The 18,395-nt window shown below is 43.3% G+C and overlaps 1 protein-coding gene across 4 annotated transcripts in view; it reads right to left on the bottom strand.

Moving 5' to 3' along the window:
- Window positions 1-18,395, bottom strand: part of Farp2 (FERM, ARH/RhoGEF and pleckstrin domain protein 2) — a 108,032-nt gene that overhangs the window by 82,042 nt on the left and 7,595 nt on the right. For 2 of the 4 annotated variants that reach the window (NM_001108233.2, XM_063267327.1), the window contains exon 2: window positions 10,187-10,397. In NM_001108233.2, coding sequence (NP_001101703.1) covers window positions 10,187-10,369 — 183 coding nt within the window. In that variant the 5' untranslated portion in view covers window positions 10,370-10,397. Of the gene's footprint in view, window positions 1-10,186; window positions 10,398-17,004; window positions 17,100-18,395 lie in introns of all 4 variants that reach the window. The other 2 variants (XM_039083771.2, XM_039083770.2) reach the window with 2 other exon arrangements.

The raw sequence follows: 18,395 nt of genomic DNA, 5'->3' as shown, positions 1-18,395 counted from the left end.
ATGTAGACAAAATAAGTACAAGTTTCTCCTGAGTTAACACCTTTCCTGATCACACAAGTAAAAAGAAAGCAGACAGACCTGACTGGGGCTTGTAGCTCAGTTAGCCGGACTCCTGAAGAGCTCCTGTCCCCTGCTGGGGCTCCTGTTGACAAGATAAATCACACCAAGTGCTAGAGTCCCCTGGTGCCCAAAGAACAGTAAGTACTACAGGCCACGACAACCTAACTCAGGGCTACCTTTTCCCTATTCCTTAACAGTTTTCATGATCCCAGTTTTATACACACACACACACACACACACACACACACACACACACACACACACACATACAGAATAGGTATTTACTGATAAGTCATAAGGAAATGTCTCTCAAAAATAACTCTTTGGCTGGGTGGTGGTGGCGGTGCCTGCCTTTGATCCCAGAACTTGGAGGTGGTGGCAGGCAGATCTCTGAGATCAAACCAAACCTGGTCTACAAATCAAGTTCTAGGACAGCCAGGTCTATACAGAGAAACCTGATTTGGGGGGAACATTTCTTTGGCATACAAGTAAGTCCAGCATTTATTAAGGACTAAAGCAAATCTGAATACAAAGAGATGGACGTGCAGATACTCACGCATGTAGGTAGGTGTGTAGGTATGGTGTTTCCAGACAGAGTTTCTCTGTGTAGCCCTGGCTGTCCTGAATCTCACTCTGTAGACCAGGCTGACCTCAAGCTCACAGAGATCTGCCTACCTCAGCCTCCTAAATGCTGGACTTAAAGTTGTGTGCCATAGCCAGCATATTTATTTTTTACATAAAGAATTCTTCATTGAAAATTTGATACTGCAGAACACAGCATCTTTGACGATTTTCAAGATTGAATGATCTTTAATTTTATAGTCATCGATGTGGAGAAATGATAATTTGCATCAATATACAGCACAAAATATAAGTATATTTACAACTATTTCAGAAACTGTTAGAAATTCTACGAAGTTCATTTAATATTTTTAAATGAAACTCAAGTCATCAACACAAACATTCTAATACAATGTAATCCAAAGACATACTAATTTGAAAAATGATGATAGGAAAGTATTTAACATCATTGTTTTCTGAAATTAACAGACATAGAAATTACATTGTTTTCTGAAATTACAGACATAGAAAACTTTGCATGTATAATAAAAGTACTTCAATCTATACCATACAAGAGCCTTGGATCTGAGTTGAGGCTTTTCGGGCAGGGTTCATCAGCCTTGCATGATGTGAGGTATATGCCTGTGAAATACACACATGTTCAGAACCAAGGCAGCAAGGATGTCCTGTAGGACACCATGGGTGAGCACTGCATTCATTCTGCACATTCAGATTTGAATTAGTTTTTGGTCACTGTGCACTAACAAATCTTTAACTGTTGCAAAATCTTTCACAATCTGCACATTCAGTTATATGGCCCTCACATGGGGTTGTGACCCACAGCTAAAGAGGCTGGATCTAGCCAACAAGTTTCACTCCTATCCCCTTTGCTGAGGTTCTGAATCGCTGTAGTATCATCCTTTATGAAGCTGTGTTTAAAGGCTCTTCAGGGGTACCAGGCAGGATAAGCACGGTAGCATCTCCCCCTTCCCCGTTTCATAACGTAACTTCTTCACCAGGCATCATTACTTCCTAATCAAGCACAGACTGACCCTGGGCGTCTGCTGTGTTAGGTGGGGGAAGCTGGGCGAGGGAGAGTTCCAATACCACAATCTGAATAGCTAAGAATAAGAATGTCAGATGCCTCTGCTGTGCACCACCCAACCACATTCCTAGCTTTAGGATTAAAAAAAGAATCAATTTTCCATGACAAAATCATAGGTTTCAAGATCTAGGGCAGAGTCATGTAACAGCCATGTATCCTGGAATCTTCTAAGAGCGTTTGCAAACACCAACATTATCCCCAAACTTAAGATGCTAAATTACTAGCTTTTTCTTCTGAGGTCAGACTAAAATGAATTCTAAGGCCATTTATTTGCCATATTTAGGATGCTCATGTGGGAGAAATGGCAAACATCTGTCTACAATACTTTCTGGAATTCTGACTATTTTTCCTGGTCAGAATGAAAGCATTAATTTTTTTACTGGAACACACATTTGTGTTCTAACACAGAACTTCGTGATGGAGACTTGATCTGTCACAGTTAAACTAATGCTTATTCAATTGGCTCACGCTGGCCTTGACCTGATATGCAGCTGAAGATGACCCTGACCTTCTGGTCATCTCGAATGCTGGGATTGGGTAGTGATTACATGTTTGCTACCACATCCTATTTATGCAGAGATAGAGATCAAACCCAAGGCTTTGGGCGGAACAGACAAGCATGTTAGCAATGCAGCCACATTCCCAGCCAACTTCTGTACTTTTCCTTCTCCTCCCTCTTTAAAGACAGGGTCACTATGCAGCCCTGCCTAACCTGACTCTGCATGAGTGCTGAAAGCCACACCTGGCAACTTATGTTCCTTAAACGGAGAAAATGAAAGTCAGCCCTAAAGTTTTTATATACTAAAGTATGCTGAAATAATGAAAAATAAAGTTGTACTAACAAAAACGTACCCAAATCCTCCTTAGAACTTGATCCCCATTTCTCAGTGAAGGTAGGGGGCATCCATTCCATCTACATCCTAGATCTACACCCCAGACCTCTCCTCCCTCCCTCCCCCACCTCTTCTTTTTGGAGGCTGTCTTTTTAGAAATCTCAGTACTTTACTTTAATTCTCTGTGACTGGAGGCTGTCTTTAGGTACCTCAGTACTTTCCTTCTATTTCCTGTGAACGGGTGTTTGTATGCTCATCTGGGCCTGAAGCATACACAAGCCAAGGAGCAGGTCCTGTTCCCTGGGGCTGGAGCGACAGATGGCTGTGAGCTACCACGGAGGTGGAAATTAACCTCAGTCTCTGGAAGAGCAGCCAGTGAGTGCTCCTTAACACCCAACCATTTCACAGAGACGTTCCAGGGACTTTATGTTCCCCTGGTTTGTTTGGAACTCAGATTAGCCTGCCTCTGCCTTTCCAGCTAGCATTAAAGGGTTTTGCCACCAAGCCCAGCTCAGGGCTTTTTTGTTTTGTTTGTTTTGTTGCTGTTTTTTGTTAGGTTGGTTTTGGGTTTCTGAGACAGGGTTTCCCTGTGGCCCTGGCTGTCCTGGAACTCACTTTGTAGACCAGGTTGGCCTCGACCTCAGGGATCTGCCTGTCTCTGCCTCCTGAGTGCTGAGATTCTGCCCCTCACCTTTGTTTCTGTTTTTTGAGACAGAATCTCACTCTGTAGCCGTGGCCAACCTGGTACTAACTTCAAATTTATGGCAATCCCCCTGCCTCAGCCCCTAAAGTACTGAGATTACATCACTATATCTAGTTTGTTTGCTTGTTTGCAAGGGTTCTAGCATGGTGCTGCATCAGACTTAGGGCATTGTAAATGGTAGCAAGTGCTCCACCGTGGAACAACATCCTCAGCCCCAATGATTCTATAATCATTAAATGCCACTTTTGCTGCAATACTAACCTTCAGGTAGTAGAAAAGTTATCCCCTCATATTGGCTCCTGAGCTTTAAATAGCAAATTATGAACCAATGAAAACATACCTACCCTAGACATCCTGCCCTCTGAAGTTTGGAGAGCGCCCAGTCTCTCCCTTTACTCTGTGAGTGAGAGAGTATGCCTGTCAGCACTGCAGCTGAAGGCACTTCTACACCACAGCTTAGCATACGGCACAAAGAACAGTGACACACAGCCTTCCTCCATGAGGTTCTGCAATAAAGTTAAGGCTCTAAATTAGGATTCTCTAGGAATGAATCCAGATGTCAATGTTGATAACGAACTATATAACTCTTTTGATGAACCAAAACAAACCAAGATTTTCCTAGATCACAAAGCCAGCTGAAGTGGAAACCTCTGGTTTGTTTGGAAAGTCGGTCAGTTCAGGTGATGCTTTGCTGGGCACACGGGTGAAAGGATGACTTGCTGAAGCAGACGAGGAAAAGAATGTTGTCATGAAGCAGACACAGGTGACAGGATGCTGTGATATAGCAGACATGAGAAGGGATGCATGACGTAGTGTACATATCACCCCACAGACAGTGGGAGCCTGAGCATTGGTTGTCTGCTCTGCCTCGCTATTCTTCGCTAATAACAAGCATGTGTTGGCTCGCCTTACATAGCATTGCTGAGCTCCACTTGTGGTGAGCCTGTCATTGAGAGAAATCCTTTAAAAAAAACAAACTGACTGTGAGGTTCCTGTGGCAGCTTGCTGCTTTCAAGGCCTCCGGCCGATTGGTGAACCTTGCAGTTTCTTCAGGATTGAACTACAGCTGCTGGTTCGTGTATGGTGTTTGTCTGCTGAGAGGACTGGACAATAGCTGCTGATTCACATTTGGTGTTTGCTAAAGGACTGAACTGTGGGCAAAGAAGAGTGAGCTCAAAGAACTATTGCTAAACACTTTCCTCATAGCCCAATAACTTTTCTCTTCCACTACCTCTGGTGATTGATGGGCAGGAGAAAAGGTTGAACATTCCTTAAAGTAGGCTGTAAAAAAAGTATGCCTACAACCAGCCACTGACCAGCCTTTGGACAACAGATAAGAGCTAAAAGTCTATTAAAGTAAGGGTAATAACTGAAGCCTCCACCCACACACAGGGCACCCCAGCCCACAGCTACCGCAAGATTCCCTCTGTCCTCCACCACTACGGGAAGTGCCATCTCAAACCACGCCGCAGGTCCTGTGAGGAGCCATGAGGTGGATCTCACTTCACTTGGTATCTTATAGAATCCTGGTGACTAAGTTCATTTCTATAAATGATGTCTAAGAGTGGGAGGGTCAAAAGTCAACTCTGCTAAAAGGGACTGCTGGGGTATCTGTGAAGTGTGAGTGGATCAGGGTGCTGCTGACCTGTGAACTAAACTGCCCATTTCCGGACTGGATTTGCTACAAAAAAAAACCCTTTCTAAACAGGTCCACTTCCCTCTATCCTTTTTTTTTACCACTACTTCTGGTGAGGGTGGTGGGCTACAAGGGAGGTTAAAATGTTTAAGAACCACCATTAAAAATAGATTTAAAGGGGTTGGGGATTTAGCTCAGTGGTAGAGCGCTTGCCTAGGAAGCGCAAGGCCCTGGGTTCGGTCCCCAGCTCCGAAAAAAAGAACCAAAAAAAAAAATAGATTTAAAAAAAATTAAAGTTACAGCTGAGTTTTAAAGTAAACTTAAGGCTGGATGTGGTGGCACATACCTTTGATCCCAGCAGGCAGAGAGGGGCAGAGAGGGGCAGAGAGAGAGGGGCAGAGAGCGAGGGGCAGAGAGAGAGGGGCAGAGAGCGAGGGGCAGAGAGAGAGGGGCAGAGAGAGAGAGGGGCAGAGAGAGAGAGGGGCAGAGAGAGAGGGGCAGACAGAGAGAGGGGCAGACAGAGAGAGGGGCAGAGAGGCAGAGGCATCTCTGAGTAGAGGCAGAGAGGGGCAGAGAGAGGCAGAGAGAGGGAGAGAGGCAGAGAGGCAGAGAGGCAGAGGCATCTCTGAGTTTATGGCCAGCCTGGTCTACAGAGCTACTTACAGGACAGCCAGGGCTACACAGAGAAACCCTGTCTCAAAAAAAAAAGATAAAATAAATTTTAAAAATTTAAAATGAATAAATAAAATAAATTTAAGGCTCGAAACTAAGACTCTTTAGAGTGGAGGTCGACTTCAGTGTTTAAAACTATATATCTCATTCAATTAACTGAGATAAATGAGTCTTCCAGATCAGAAAAGAAGCCACTAACTGATCTTAGACGACCAAATACCACATACATAAGTGTCAAGAATGACTATGTATGTTACAAATACTATGTATACTTTTATATATTATACATATATATCTTAAGTATAATAATGAGGAGAAAAGGGATATTTGGAGGAGGTTCAGGGGAAGCCACCTAAAGGAAGTGACATTTTAGCAGAGCTTTAGCTACAGAGGGATGTGTGAGCTTATTAGCTTACTGCTAAAACAACATGGCCAAAAGCGCTTGGGGAGGGAAGGGTCTACTACACCTTACAGCTTTAGTCAGTCTATCACCCAGAAGCCAGGGCAAGAACTCAAGGCAGAAATGGAAGCGAAGGCAATGGAGGAGCACTGCTTACGAGCGTTCTCCTCATGGTTTGCTCAGACTGTATAAACCACTCAGGACCTTCTCCTCAGGTATCCACAATGGCATGGGTCTAGCCTCGTCAATCATTAATCAAGAAAATGTACCACAGGCTTGCTCACAGGCCAACCTTGTGGTGGCATTCTCTCACCCGAGGTTCCCTCTTCTCAGATGACTCGAGCTTGTGTCAGGTTGACAAAGACTAGCCAGTGCAGTGAGGCATGAAAGGCTGGGGATTCCAGGATGTGCTGCTGCCTATGTTTAGAGGGTAGTAAGTGAGAGATACAATACAAATTCCAAGAGCAGCTGGGAGGTGGTGGCACACGCCTTTAGTCCCTATACTTAGGAGGCAGAAGCAGGCAAATCTCTGAGAGTTCCAGGACATGGTTACACAGAGAAACCCCATCTCAAAAAACTAAAAAAATAACAAAAAAGTACAACCAACAACAAAACAAAACCCCAAATCCCAAGAGGAGGGCACTCTGAGGACAGGCAGGTTCACAAGCTATGTTAGGAAATCCATATTATATTCCACATGCAAGAAACCAAGAAGGAGCCGTTGAAAGGCTGTGACCAGATAAATGGTGTGATGGCAAAAGACTGAGAAGGGAACAGGCAGAAAGCTTGACTTAAAGCTGCAACCTCTAGCTCTTGGAGAGAGGTTGGTTATAAGGGCAGCAACAAAGGGTCAGCTAAAACTAGCATGGGTCCTCCTGACAGGTGACTGGTTGCAAAAACTCTGACCAGCAAAGCATGGCTGGATCTAAACAGCAACTGTGCATGAGGGAAATGAGAAAACTAAATCAGTTACCCCAGCCTAGATTACTAACCAGTTACTAACCAAATACCAAAACTAGGCCAAAGCATTATAAGAAATCCACAGGGCAAGTACTCCCTCGAGAGCTTTGTGAAAACGCTCCTAGAAGACTGATAATAGATCCATCCATATAGGTGAGAGATAAAATATTGATTTAATATTTAAACACTGTGGAATATAATTCATAATATCAACAGAATAAAAGAAAAGTAAATGACCAGGCTGCAGGGATGCATGACTTTTGTCCCAGCACTCAGGAGGCAGGCAGGTCTCTGAGTTCAAGGTCAACCTGGCCTATACAGTGAGTTCTAGGCCAGCTAGAGTTATGTAGTGAGACCATGTCTTAAAACAGAAAGCAATAAAAACAAGGGATCATTTCAATTAATGTAGAAGTTTGGTAAGTTTAACATGGTTTTAAAGAGGAGAGAACTCTCACTTAACCTGGAAGGATGGCAACTTCTTATCATGTTAAAGGTATTTATAAAAACCAACAGCAAACAATACATTTAAGGATGAAATTGTAAGTGTTTTGCCTTAAGATTAAGAACAAGACAATAGTGTCTTCTTCACTCAATGTGTGTTTAGCACAGCATTGGAAGTTAAAACCAATGTAATTTCTACAATAAAAGGCACAGTGATTAAAAAAGAAGAAAAATGATTTTTTCACAGATAATTTCATCATGTTTGTTGAAATATTAAGAATGCAAAAAGCTGGGGTTGGGGATTTAGCTCAGTGGTAGAGCGCTTGCCTAGGAAGCGCAAGGCCCTGGGTTCGGTCCCCAGCTCCGAAAAAAAGAACCAAAAAAAAAAAAAAAAAAAAAAGAATGCAAAAAGCCAACAAGAATAAGAAAGTGTTTCGGGGAGTTTTGTCAATCATAGAACCTGTCATGGAGGATTCATTCAATGCTCTCTCTACCTGAGGGGCAGAAACCACATTATGAGTCTTCTAAGACACTGCCTCTGAGAGGCACTTTGTAAGCTTTGCTGTGATATCACTTTTAGTATTTAGTATTCGTAGACTCCACTGGATTCTGAGAATATTTGAGTGTGGGTGCTCTAGATCCCCACAGACACTTTGGCTGTATTTAATGCTGGGGGGACTCCCAAACGAAATGGGCGCTTGGCATTCCATGGCACTTTCCATGGCTCTTGCTGAGCTTAACTCAAGGTCCTAGGTTCTAGATCTCAACAGCCACCAAAGTGTCCCTGACCAAGTGGCTTCTGAGTTCATGGTCTCAAGCCCAAGAAGTGTATGGGCATTTGGACAAGAATACAAAATGTCAATTTATTAAGAAAAAAGAAGAAAGAACTCTGAAGAGAAGGAGTGGCTATAATGGAGGAATGATATTTTCTTTTTAGTCTCACTCTGTAGATCAGGCTGGTCTCCAACTTGTGGCACTTCTACCTCAGCCTCCTGAGAGCTGGGCACAGGTCACACTGCATGTCTACTGAAGTATTAAATAATTACTTAATATCATACTTGAGTTTGAGGCTAGCCTGGACTGTACATGCAGTGAGTTCTATGCCAACCTGGACTACAGAATACAACTATGACTCAAAACCAAATAAAAACCAGGCAGACAAACAGACAGCACCACAAGGGTCAATATAGTTTTCTCTTCTACAAACCTGCTTAACGTCTCTAGATGAAACTAGGATGGCTTAAAATCATCTAAATAAGCTTTTGTCCTTGTCCAGTGTCACCTCTCTTCAGGGTTTTTACAGCCAGAAGCAGCAGCACACTGGTTTCTGTTTTCGCAGCTCCTCATGCTCTTGCACTGTGGAGGCCTTTCTGCTTGTGCTGACTCAGGCCAGAGTCAGGGCTCACCCTCACTGACTCACTGTATCCTTGCACTCTGCCTCAGGAGCAATTTCCTAAATGCCACACCCACTATGATGGCTGGAAATGAAAGTTCAAAGAAGAATGTGGAGAAATCAGAACCCTTTAACACTGCTGATGGCAACAAAAAAGTAGTCCTACGGCTTTTGAAAGCAGACTGGTGAGTTCTCACATGACTAAACGTTAGGGATTTAGCAGATGATGATGTAATTTGGCTTCCTTGTCCATTGCCAAAGAACTTAAAACATATGCTCACACAAAATCTTTTACATAAATAGTCATAAGCAACATTATTTAGAGCCAAATGGTAGTATATACTGACAGAATATTTTTAGTTACAAATTATTCCTAGTTATATAGAGTTCAAGGCCAGTCTGGGTAACGAGATCCTGCTCCTAAACAAAAACGTTATTGTTAACCTAAACAAGTTCTGCACTAACAATGTAAATTCTCTCTCAATGGTAGAACTCACTGTGCACCTCACAATACCAGGCCTTTCTATACACCAGTTTTTGACATTACCCTCTCTACTGCACACTGCCTTCCAATGTATCCAGGTGTCACACTACCTCAGATGCCAGGCCCACTCTATCTATCCATCTAAGATCTTTGCTATACACTGATTCCCAGTGTAAGGCTTTATTGTATACTACCTTTCAGCCTGAGGCCCTCGCTGTACACTACATACTGATGTCACCTCTGACTGTGAAACACCTCATCCACATGCTTTTTTCCTAGTGCTTATTCAGTACTTGTACCAGCACCCTGATTAGAGAGGACCAGTTCTCTCCTCAGACAGGCATGCTGACACACCTTGAGACCACACGGCATCTTTTAAGGGGACACCAGACCTCTAGGTGGTAGAATGTAGAAGGTAAGAGTCAAAGCAGTCTAGTCACAGTCTGTATCTTTCAGTCATCCTCTTAAAACTAAGAATGGGGCTAAGTGATTGCTGTACACGCCTTTAATTCTGGCACTGCAGAGGCAGAGGCAGAGGCAGAGGCAGAGGCAGAGGCAGAGGCAGAGGCAGAGGCAGAGGCAGAGGCAGAGGCAGAGGCAGAGGCAGAGGCAGAGGCAGGAGGATCTCTTTTTGAGTCTGAGGCCAGCCTGATCTACAGAGCTAGATCCAGGACAGCCAGGGCTTCCTCAAACAGAGAAATCCTGTTTTGAAAATCCAAAAGACTGAAACATGAACAAACAGAATAGAAACAGTGGATCCTATCAGAATTTTAGTTGAAAGTTAACTTAGATTTACAATTTCCAAAGATTTTGCTGGATAGTCATCAAAGCAATTCTTGGTTACTTGAATAAATAAACAACACAACCTCTTAAAGAAATCTGGTACAGAATTATTTCACTGTAGGAGGAATTATACCTTAAAAAACCACACTGCTTACCTCAATGTCAAATATTTCCACAGTACTGTCCAGCAGCTTCACTCTGATGTGCATGTGCTTCTCCTGCATCTTGGGAGAGAGGGCCTGCTCTGGTTCCAGGGTACTCACTCCAATGGCGGTCTGGCCACCCAAGCGTGTCCCTGACGTTGGTAAAGTTCTGTATGTTCCTTCTATCTCCCCCATTCTTCATTAGTTGAAACTGAAGGAAACACTAAAACAAAAACACACTAGATAACTATATTATTTAGATATTAAGACAACTTTTAGATGGTTAAAAAATCATGGGGTTTTGGGGCTGGGGATTTAGCTCAGTGGTAGAGCACTTACCTAGGAAGCGCAAGGCCCTGTGTTCGGTCCCCAGCTCCGAAAAAAAGAACCAAAAAAAAAAAAAATCATGGGGTTCATAGGAACCCACAATATCATGGGTTTAATAAATTTCTGTGAGTCTTAAATTATAATAAAATAAGGAACATAAGTTTTTTTTCTCCTATACATACTGTTGTAGCACAAGATGAATAAAACCCTAATATTTCCAAGGTGCTCTGAGCCAGGCACAGAGATTAACTCCCTTAGTCTATGAGAAACATGCAGGAGTGACATCATTACCACTTCTGCGGGAGAAGGAAGAAACCTATGGCTATCTCTTGTCCTAGTGCTACTCAATGCCCAGCACGTCTCCCTCTTTCAGCCCAGTCATGTGTGCTACCCATTTGGTCCAAGTGCTAGACAGTGTCCTTTCTAGTAAAGTAATAGGAGAGCATCAGCATGGGTCTGGCATCGTCAGCAATCTGAAGCATCCATGGACCTGTCTTTTACATTGGCTCAGTGTGGGAAGAGCGCTACTAGGAATGAACTAAAGTACAAGAAAACAGCCAGACCCGTCTTTACCAGCTTTGTGCTCCTTGCATTTTCTAGGGCAGGTCAATTTCCACAGGTCATTCAGGAGGAAATCTGTGGGATGGCACCAAATGACAGCCCAGAGAAGGACCTGGGGAATGCAGACGCCTGCTCCACACTATTCTCAAATCATGTCCCACCTCAAAAGCACCACTGTCTCTGTGTAGACCATTTAGCAGATGACTCTAAAGATCCTAGAGGGTCAGGGTAGTTTTCATCCTCCTTACTGCACTAAAGGAAAAGCCTGATGTAAAGCTGTTAACTCTAATAGGTAATTTCTTCACTGCTTTTAACGAAGACCAAGCTAAGAACCAACTAGAATCTCATAATGTCCCTGTACGAAGGGACTTACTACTTATGGAAATTTTCCTTAAGAACATTATTTATGTTAAAAAATCAAATGAAAGAAGATGAAGGGGGTAGGGTTGTGGCTCCATTATTACAGTGCAGGCCGGGCATGAACAAAGTCCTGAATACAATCTCAGCATCACATAGAGCAGGTGGGAGTACACACCTGATTGTAGCACTCAGGCAAAGAGCAGGAGGATGGGTCTAAGCTCAAGGTCACACCTGGCTACACAGAGTTCTAACCAGCTTGGTCTACATGGAGTCTTCTCTAAAACAACAACAAACACCAACAAAAACAACACTAAACAAGCCTGGTGGGAAAGGCAGGAGGCAGAGGCGCTGTGAGTTTGAGGCCAGCCTGGTTCTCACAATGAGAACTTGCTTTAAAAAAGAAACAAAATAAAACAAGAAAAATAGTTAACAGTAAAACACCATATAACAGAAGATTCAGGGCAAACACTACATAACAAAATAACAGTAAAACACTATGTAACAGAAGATACAGGGCAAAGTAGTGGAAGTGAGACATAGACACCAGGTGTCTAACCAACAAAAATGTAATCTGCAAAACAGACTCATGTCTTTTAAGTCACTTTGCAAATATCTTCTGCTAACCGCAGTAACCTTGGGCTGGGGCTTAGTGGTGGAACAGAGTTAAGTCCTCAGCACTCAATTCCCAGCCCATTCCCTCCTATGCCAACCATTGCTGAGGGTCCTTTCCGTCTTCATGCACATCTCATTATCAAGACAAACCACATAAAGGATCTTGTAGCCGTTGAATTACATTTGAAAAGTGTCTTCATGACTCACTGCCACCAACTCCTGCTTAAGCCCCATCCCACAACGGTCTTGGTGAGATGTACTTGGTACACCCAGTTGATTAAAGGTGGCTTAAATCTTTTGGCAAAGCGCAGCATGCGGGCCTGTGAGAAGGCTCAGCAAGTAAAGGCACTTTGCCCAGCCTGACGACCTGAGTTCCATCCCAGGACTCACAAAAGGTGGAAGGACAGAACCAACTCCAGAAAGCTGTTCTCTGACCTCCGTAAGTGTGCCATGGTGCATGTGCATCTACATATCAGCACAGAAAAAAGATACTAAAATAAAACAAAGTATAATGATTGAAGGAGCAAAATAATGAAGTGGCACATAATGGTACCAAGTTAATTTCCCATCTCAATTCCTGTATAAAGCCTGTTCAAAACAATGAATAAACCAGCTACTCACATGTGACGCTCAGTTAGCTGTGACCTACCATTCCTTGGAAGTTCTCCAGTCTGGATGCTCCTTGAGGGCAGGCTAGATTGCACTGTGTCTGCCAGCTAAGTAGTTACTTAGTATCCGTGGCATTATAGCATTTGCACTCTCATTGAGCAGTGCACTGTATACACTACAGTATGGAAGACTGAAGACTAGGACAACAGGCCAATACTTAAGAGATTTAGTTCCTACACCGTTAACACTAATATGAGTCTATGAATTGCTGCCTTAGGGCCTACTTGAAGGACATAGGTTAGTGTCTCTCTGCCTCTGCTGAGGTCAGCTACTTTACTCTACCATAATCTCCCTGCCATGATGTTCTGTTTCATTACAAATGGCCTAAAACCTGAAAGTGATACAAAATAAAGGCTTCTTCCCTGCAGTTGTTTTCTCAGGAAGTCTGTTATAGTGACAGGAAAACTGATTAGTTGAAGTTAGTTCTTCTGACACAAAGTGTGTATTTTATTCTGGTCATCACCACCAACCTCCCCTTAAAAGGCTACAACTTTAAAAATATGTAAAGTCAAATACATGTAGAGGCTATTTGTCTTTTTTATTTTTCTATATAGTTTTCACTTCTTTTTATATGATTTACACAGGGTATTGTTACATCCCTGGCTCATGGTTCAGTCCATCTCTAGTGTTGGGCAATGGGAACATGACATGGGCTCAGTATAGAGGGAAAGTTTTCTATTGTATTTTTATAAAATAGTTGCATCTAACCATGCAGTTCTAAGACAATGAGCAAGGACAACCACGGGGCCTAGAAGTACACACTAAGATGCAAAAAAATGTAAAAGAAGTTATTACTAGCTCCCTCAGTCAGATAAGAGTTCCTCTCACTTAAACAGGGCACACAGTAATTCATTTTATACTTACTACATTAAGCCACACAATGTGGTGGTGCACACATGGGATAGGCAGCATCTAGGAGGCTAAGGCAGGTGATCACAAGGCCAGCCAAGGCTATGTAGTAAGACTGTGCCTCTAACAAGTGCTCTCAATCACTAAGCTATCTCTCTGGCCCAGTCCCTATCTATGTTTTGCTTGCATGTAAATATGAGCATCATAAAGGGGCATAAAAGAGCAGCAGATCTCCTGGAACTTGAATGAGTTGTGAGCCACCATATGGGTATTGGGACCTGAATGGGGGTCTTTTCAAAAAATATTTATTTAACGTGTGTGTGCATGCACGTGCGTGTATGTCTATGGGAGTCTGGGGGTCAAAAGAAAGCACTGGATCCTGTGTGACTGAAGTTACAGATAGTTGTGAACCACCATGGGGGTGCTGGGAACCAAACCTGGGTCCTTTTGCAAGAGCAGCAAGCTTGCCTTCCTCTCTTCTCTCCTTCCTTTCTTTTTTAAATATATACTTGGTATATGAGTGTTTTCCTTGCATGTATGGCTATGGACCACATGCATGCCCAGTTCCTGAAGAGGTCAGAGGAGGGCACTGACTCCCTGAACTAAGTTATGGACAGCTGTGAGCTGCCATGTGGGTGCAAGCAATCAAACCAGGTCCTCTGCACACAGAAATGCTCTTAACCACTCTGTCTCAAAACAGAACAAATGGAGCTGGAGAGAGGGCTCAGTGGTTGTGAGTATTCGCTGATCTTGCAGAGTGCTGGGCTCAGTTCCTAGCACTCACATCAGGAAGCTTACAACCACCTGGAACTCTAGTTTCAGGGAACCAAACACCTTCTTTTAGCCTCCAAAGGCACCTGCGTAAGCATGTGACACATATATAAAACAAATCTTTAGAAAACCCTACAAAATTAAGCCATAAGTTCATGTTACATATGTATATTTACTTAATAGCTTAGCTCCCTCCCAGATGTAACTTTTCATTTAACATTAATAAGTTCATCACCATAAGAACAAGACACGGAACTTGAGAGCTAGCTATTTAAGCTCTCCTGAAACTGTGTGTCTCACTAGGGACACCTCTGCAATCTCACACACCTTCTGAACACTGACCTTTGTCTTTCTTTCATTTGACTCAAAGTAAGCCATTCACAGAGCAGTAGCCGAGATCCAGAGTCCTGAGACACACTTACTCACACTGGTTTGGATAAGGAATGACCTGGAGGCACTCTGCTGCAGTTCCAAAGACAAATCTGTTTGCTGCTCAACAACAGGAATGCGGCACGAACTACCCACTTAACAAGTGCTCAGCCTCAAGATGAGACAGACACTTAAAGTTAAGACTGTAAGGCTCGGTATGTTACTAGGTGTAGGAGAGATTAAAAGTAAAGAACTTGATAGGAAACCAAGAGACAATCCCGGTGTTGTGAACACTAGTCAGCCTTCATCTCTGATCTCTCAACTGCTTCAGAAGCAGCAGGCAGCTGGGCTCTCGCTGCAGAATCGCAGGCTGCTCACTCAGCACCGTTTGGTCTTACCTGACATGGGCAACAGTGGGGAGGGAATGCTTCGAATCCGCCTTAGGTAAGATATGACCCACCAGGACTGAACTTTATTTTGCTTTGTGTGCTTACACATAAAAATTAAGGCTAGGAGAAACACAGCAAGACCACAGCAGCTCTGGGAGCCTATGGTCAGCTTCTGCTCTATCTGGGTACCTGCTGGAACACCAACCCAGAAGTCCACAGAAAGGCAGTGAGAGAACCAGCAACCTATAGGGAACTCAAGCAATTTTCTTGTTTTTCTTTCCATGTGAATGGAATGCTTTGGAGTCTGCACTCCTAAAAATATCTCTGGTAGCTGGAAACAATTTCCACCATTTTGTGAATTTTGTACCATTCACTACAAGTCTGGTTCCTTTGGTTATGTTCCCATTTTAAAATAATAATTTTAAAAACCCTATGACATGTCCTTTCCTACAGCTGGAAATTTCAGCTTAAAAGTTGGCAAAGGCTTTGGGGATGGTGGTGATGTAACAGATATCAGCTAAGGGCTGCTGACAGTGGGGGGCACGTAGAGAATGGATGTGTATGGGGAAGCTGTGCTGACAGTGGGGGGATGTATAGAATGGGTATGTATGGGAAGGCTGTGCTGACAGTGGGATGTATAGAATGGGTGTGTGTGGGAATGCTCTGCTGACAGTGGGAGGATGTATAGAAGGTGTGTGTGTGGGAAATCTCTGCACTAAAACTGCTCTAAGAAAGTAAATAAATAAAAAGGGGGCTGTCAAGGAACATTTAACTCAGAAGCAACAGAGTCAGCGTCAAGCCTCCATCTGATTGTCAAGATTCTAGTTCTGTCTGAACAAAGGCAGTCTACTGTCCACAGTGAGAAGGAGACTAAAATGCTGTTGGGCAGTGAACATCTGCCATCCTTGAAACTCTCAGTCCATAGGGGAGAATTAAGAGGCAAACTTCTTTGCTGCCTAACCAAATAGGACAGAATATGATACTTTCATATTCATGAAATCTGTCCAACAGGTCTGAACTCTACTCAATGTTATGAACTTGAAAACATTTATGTTTGTGTATGAGTACATGTGTGGCTCAGCATCTGTGACACAGCATGTATGTGGAGGTCATAGGACAACTTGTGAGAACAGCTTCTCTCATTCTTCTATGTGAGTCCCATGGATGGAGCTCAAGTCAACAAGTGCCTTTATGGGCTCAGCCAAATCACTGGAATTAATTTTCATAGCTGATGATAATGAACTCCTACCCAGCCCCTCATCTATACTACTGCTGTGTTGCAAGAGGTGGATTCCTCATTCTATAAGTACAACTAGTTAAAAAAAAGTAACTAAGTAAGTTAATCAATACGTGGAAGCTGAAAAACAAAGTCAGGTTTTATATTACAGGGCAAGGTTCAAAGAACTTAGGAGAGACAGCCAGCTAAGCAGATGGGCAGGCGTGAACATCCACACCCCTCCTATACAGCTCCTCTCTAGACACAGTTGCACTGCCAGGGGGAAGCTGACGTGGCCTCAGCATCAGAGGAACCACGGCTGGAGTCATCCCCTGCACAAATACAGACACGTGAGCCTACCAGCAAACACTAGCACCTCAGAAATCTCAAGAATAGTTGTGCAGAACTTCTCATGCTGGTAGATTGGGACTTTAAGAGGCCACAGAGGAGCTGGGGAGATGGCCCAGTTGGAAAGGTGCTTGCTGTTCAAGCATAAGGGCTTGAGTTCGGATCCCCAGGACCCACATACACTGGGTGTGCCTGTACCATCAGCGCCAGGACGGCTGATATGGGCAGAGCCTTGGAGTTTTCTGGCTTACCAGTTTTGCTTAATTTGTGAGCTCTAGGTTTAGTTTCTAAGTCATTTTTCTACTATGATTAAAAACAAAAACAAAAACCAAAAAGACACCATGCCCAAGGCAACTTACAAAACAATTTGGGGCTTACAGTTTCAGAGAGTTAGAATCCATGATGGCAGAACAAAGGCATTGGGACCGGGTCAGCCGAGAGCTTTTGTCTTGACCTGGATGCAGAAAGAGCAAGAAACACTGGGAATAGCAAGAGTCGTCTGAAATCTCAAATCTACCCCAAGTGGCACACCCCTTCCAAAATCCCACTATACCTCCTAAGAGTCCACTAACCAGGGACTAAGTATTCAAATACCTGGGCTTTGGGGCCATTCTCACTCAAACCACCACATTTAATAAGAGACACTATTTCGAAAAATAAAGTGGAAAGTGGAGACTCCTGAAGTAAACATATATCCACACACGTGCATGCGTGCCCATGGTATGCACACACACCATATCACCAAGAGCCAGAGTGAGGCAGACATCTGTTGGAATGCGGACAGCAGATCCCTGGAGGTAAATTTTAGAAGCATCACATAGGATCTAGTTCCAACTCTGCCACTGACCCAAAACTGCTGTAAGCAGCTCAACTGGAAAAGAAACTGAAAGTTGATATGCTTTCGAAGCCAACTAATTTATATAGTACTTATCAGTCCAAAATAAAATATAAAGCTCTGTGATCACAGTCCCTTTACCTGGGCATGTCCAACAGTAGCTACAGAAAAGAGACACTCAGCCACCCACCACAGAAAGCACAAGACACTTCCTTGGACATAACTGGTATTTATCAACCTTACAGCTTTACCTTCACTCCCTTGTTTAAGTATATGACATCAAATAGATTTATTAATTGCTTCACTTGGTGCTTTAGACAACTGCTAGATGTTTTAATTTTATGTAAAACAAAATTCTATAATCAAAACCCAAAAAAGCTCCTCTTTTTGTCATAGGCCCCATAAGCACTAGGCAAGTACTGGGTACTAGGTACCAGGTCAGGTTTGACCCTCACGTATACCAACAAGCCACCTGCATTCTGGGCTCCTTGTTCCTTCTAGGGGAGGAAGAACACACTGAAAACCCATGTTTCTAATCCTCTCTTCTGGTATCATCTGGAGAAAGATCCCTGCAGAATTCTAATCACCTGGGTGGGCGGCCTGAACAATTCAGCAAGTCTCACCATCTCAGTGTTAGCTGATTAGTTAATACTCTTAATTACATCTACAATGAGGCTTCACTATGTAACACAGTTCCAGGATGAACGCCACAGGAAGAATTAACAGCCACAGAGGCCACAATCTTGACATAGGCTTTTTATTGCTGCGTTAAAACACCATAACCAAAAAGCAGGTTGAGGAGAAAGGGCTTATTTGGCTTAAACTTCCATATTGCTGTTCATCATTGAAGGAAGTAAGAACAGGAATTCAAAACAGGGCAGGATCCCGGAGGCAGGAGCTGATGTAGAGGCCATG

The sequence above is a fragment of the Rattus norvegicus genome, chromosome 9, assembly GCF_036323735.1.
Source record: "Rattus norvegicus strain BN/NHsdMcwi chromosome 9, GRCr8, whole genome shotgun sequence".
Lineage (NCBI taxonomy): Eukaryota > Metazoa > Chordata > Mammalia > Rodentia > Muridae > Rattus > Rattus norvegicus.
The sequence above is the reverse complement of the archived record's forward strand: the minus strand, read 5'-3'. Positions and strand labels throughout refer to the sequence as shown.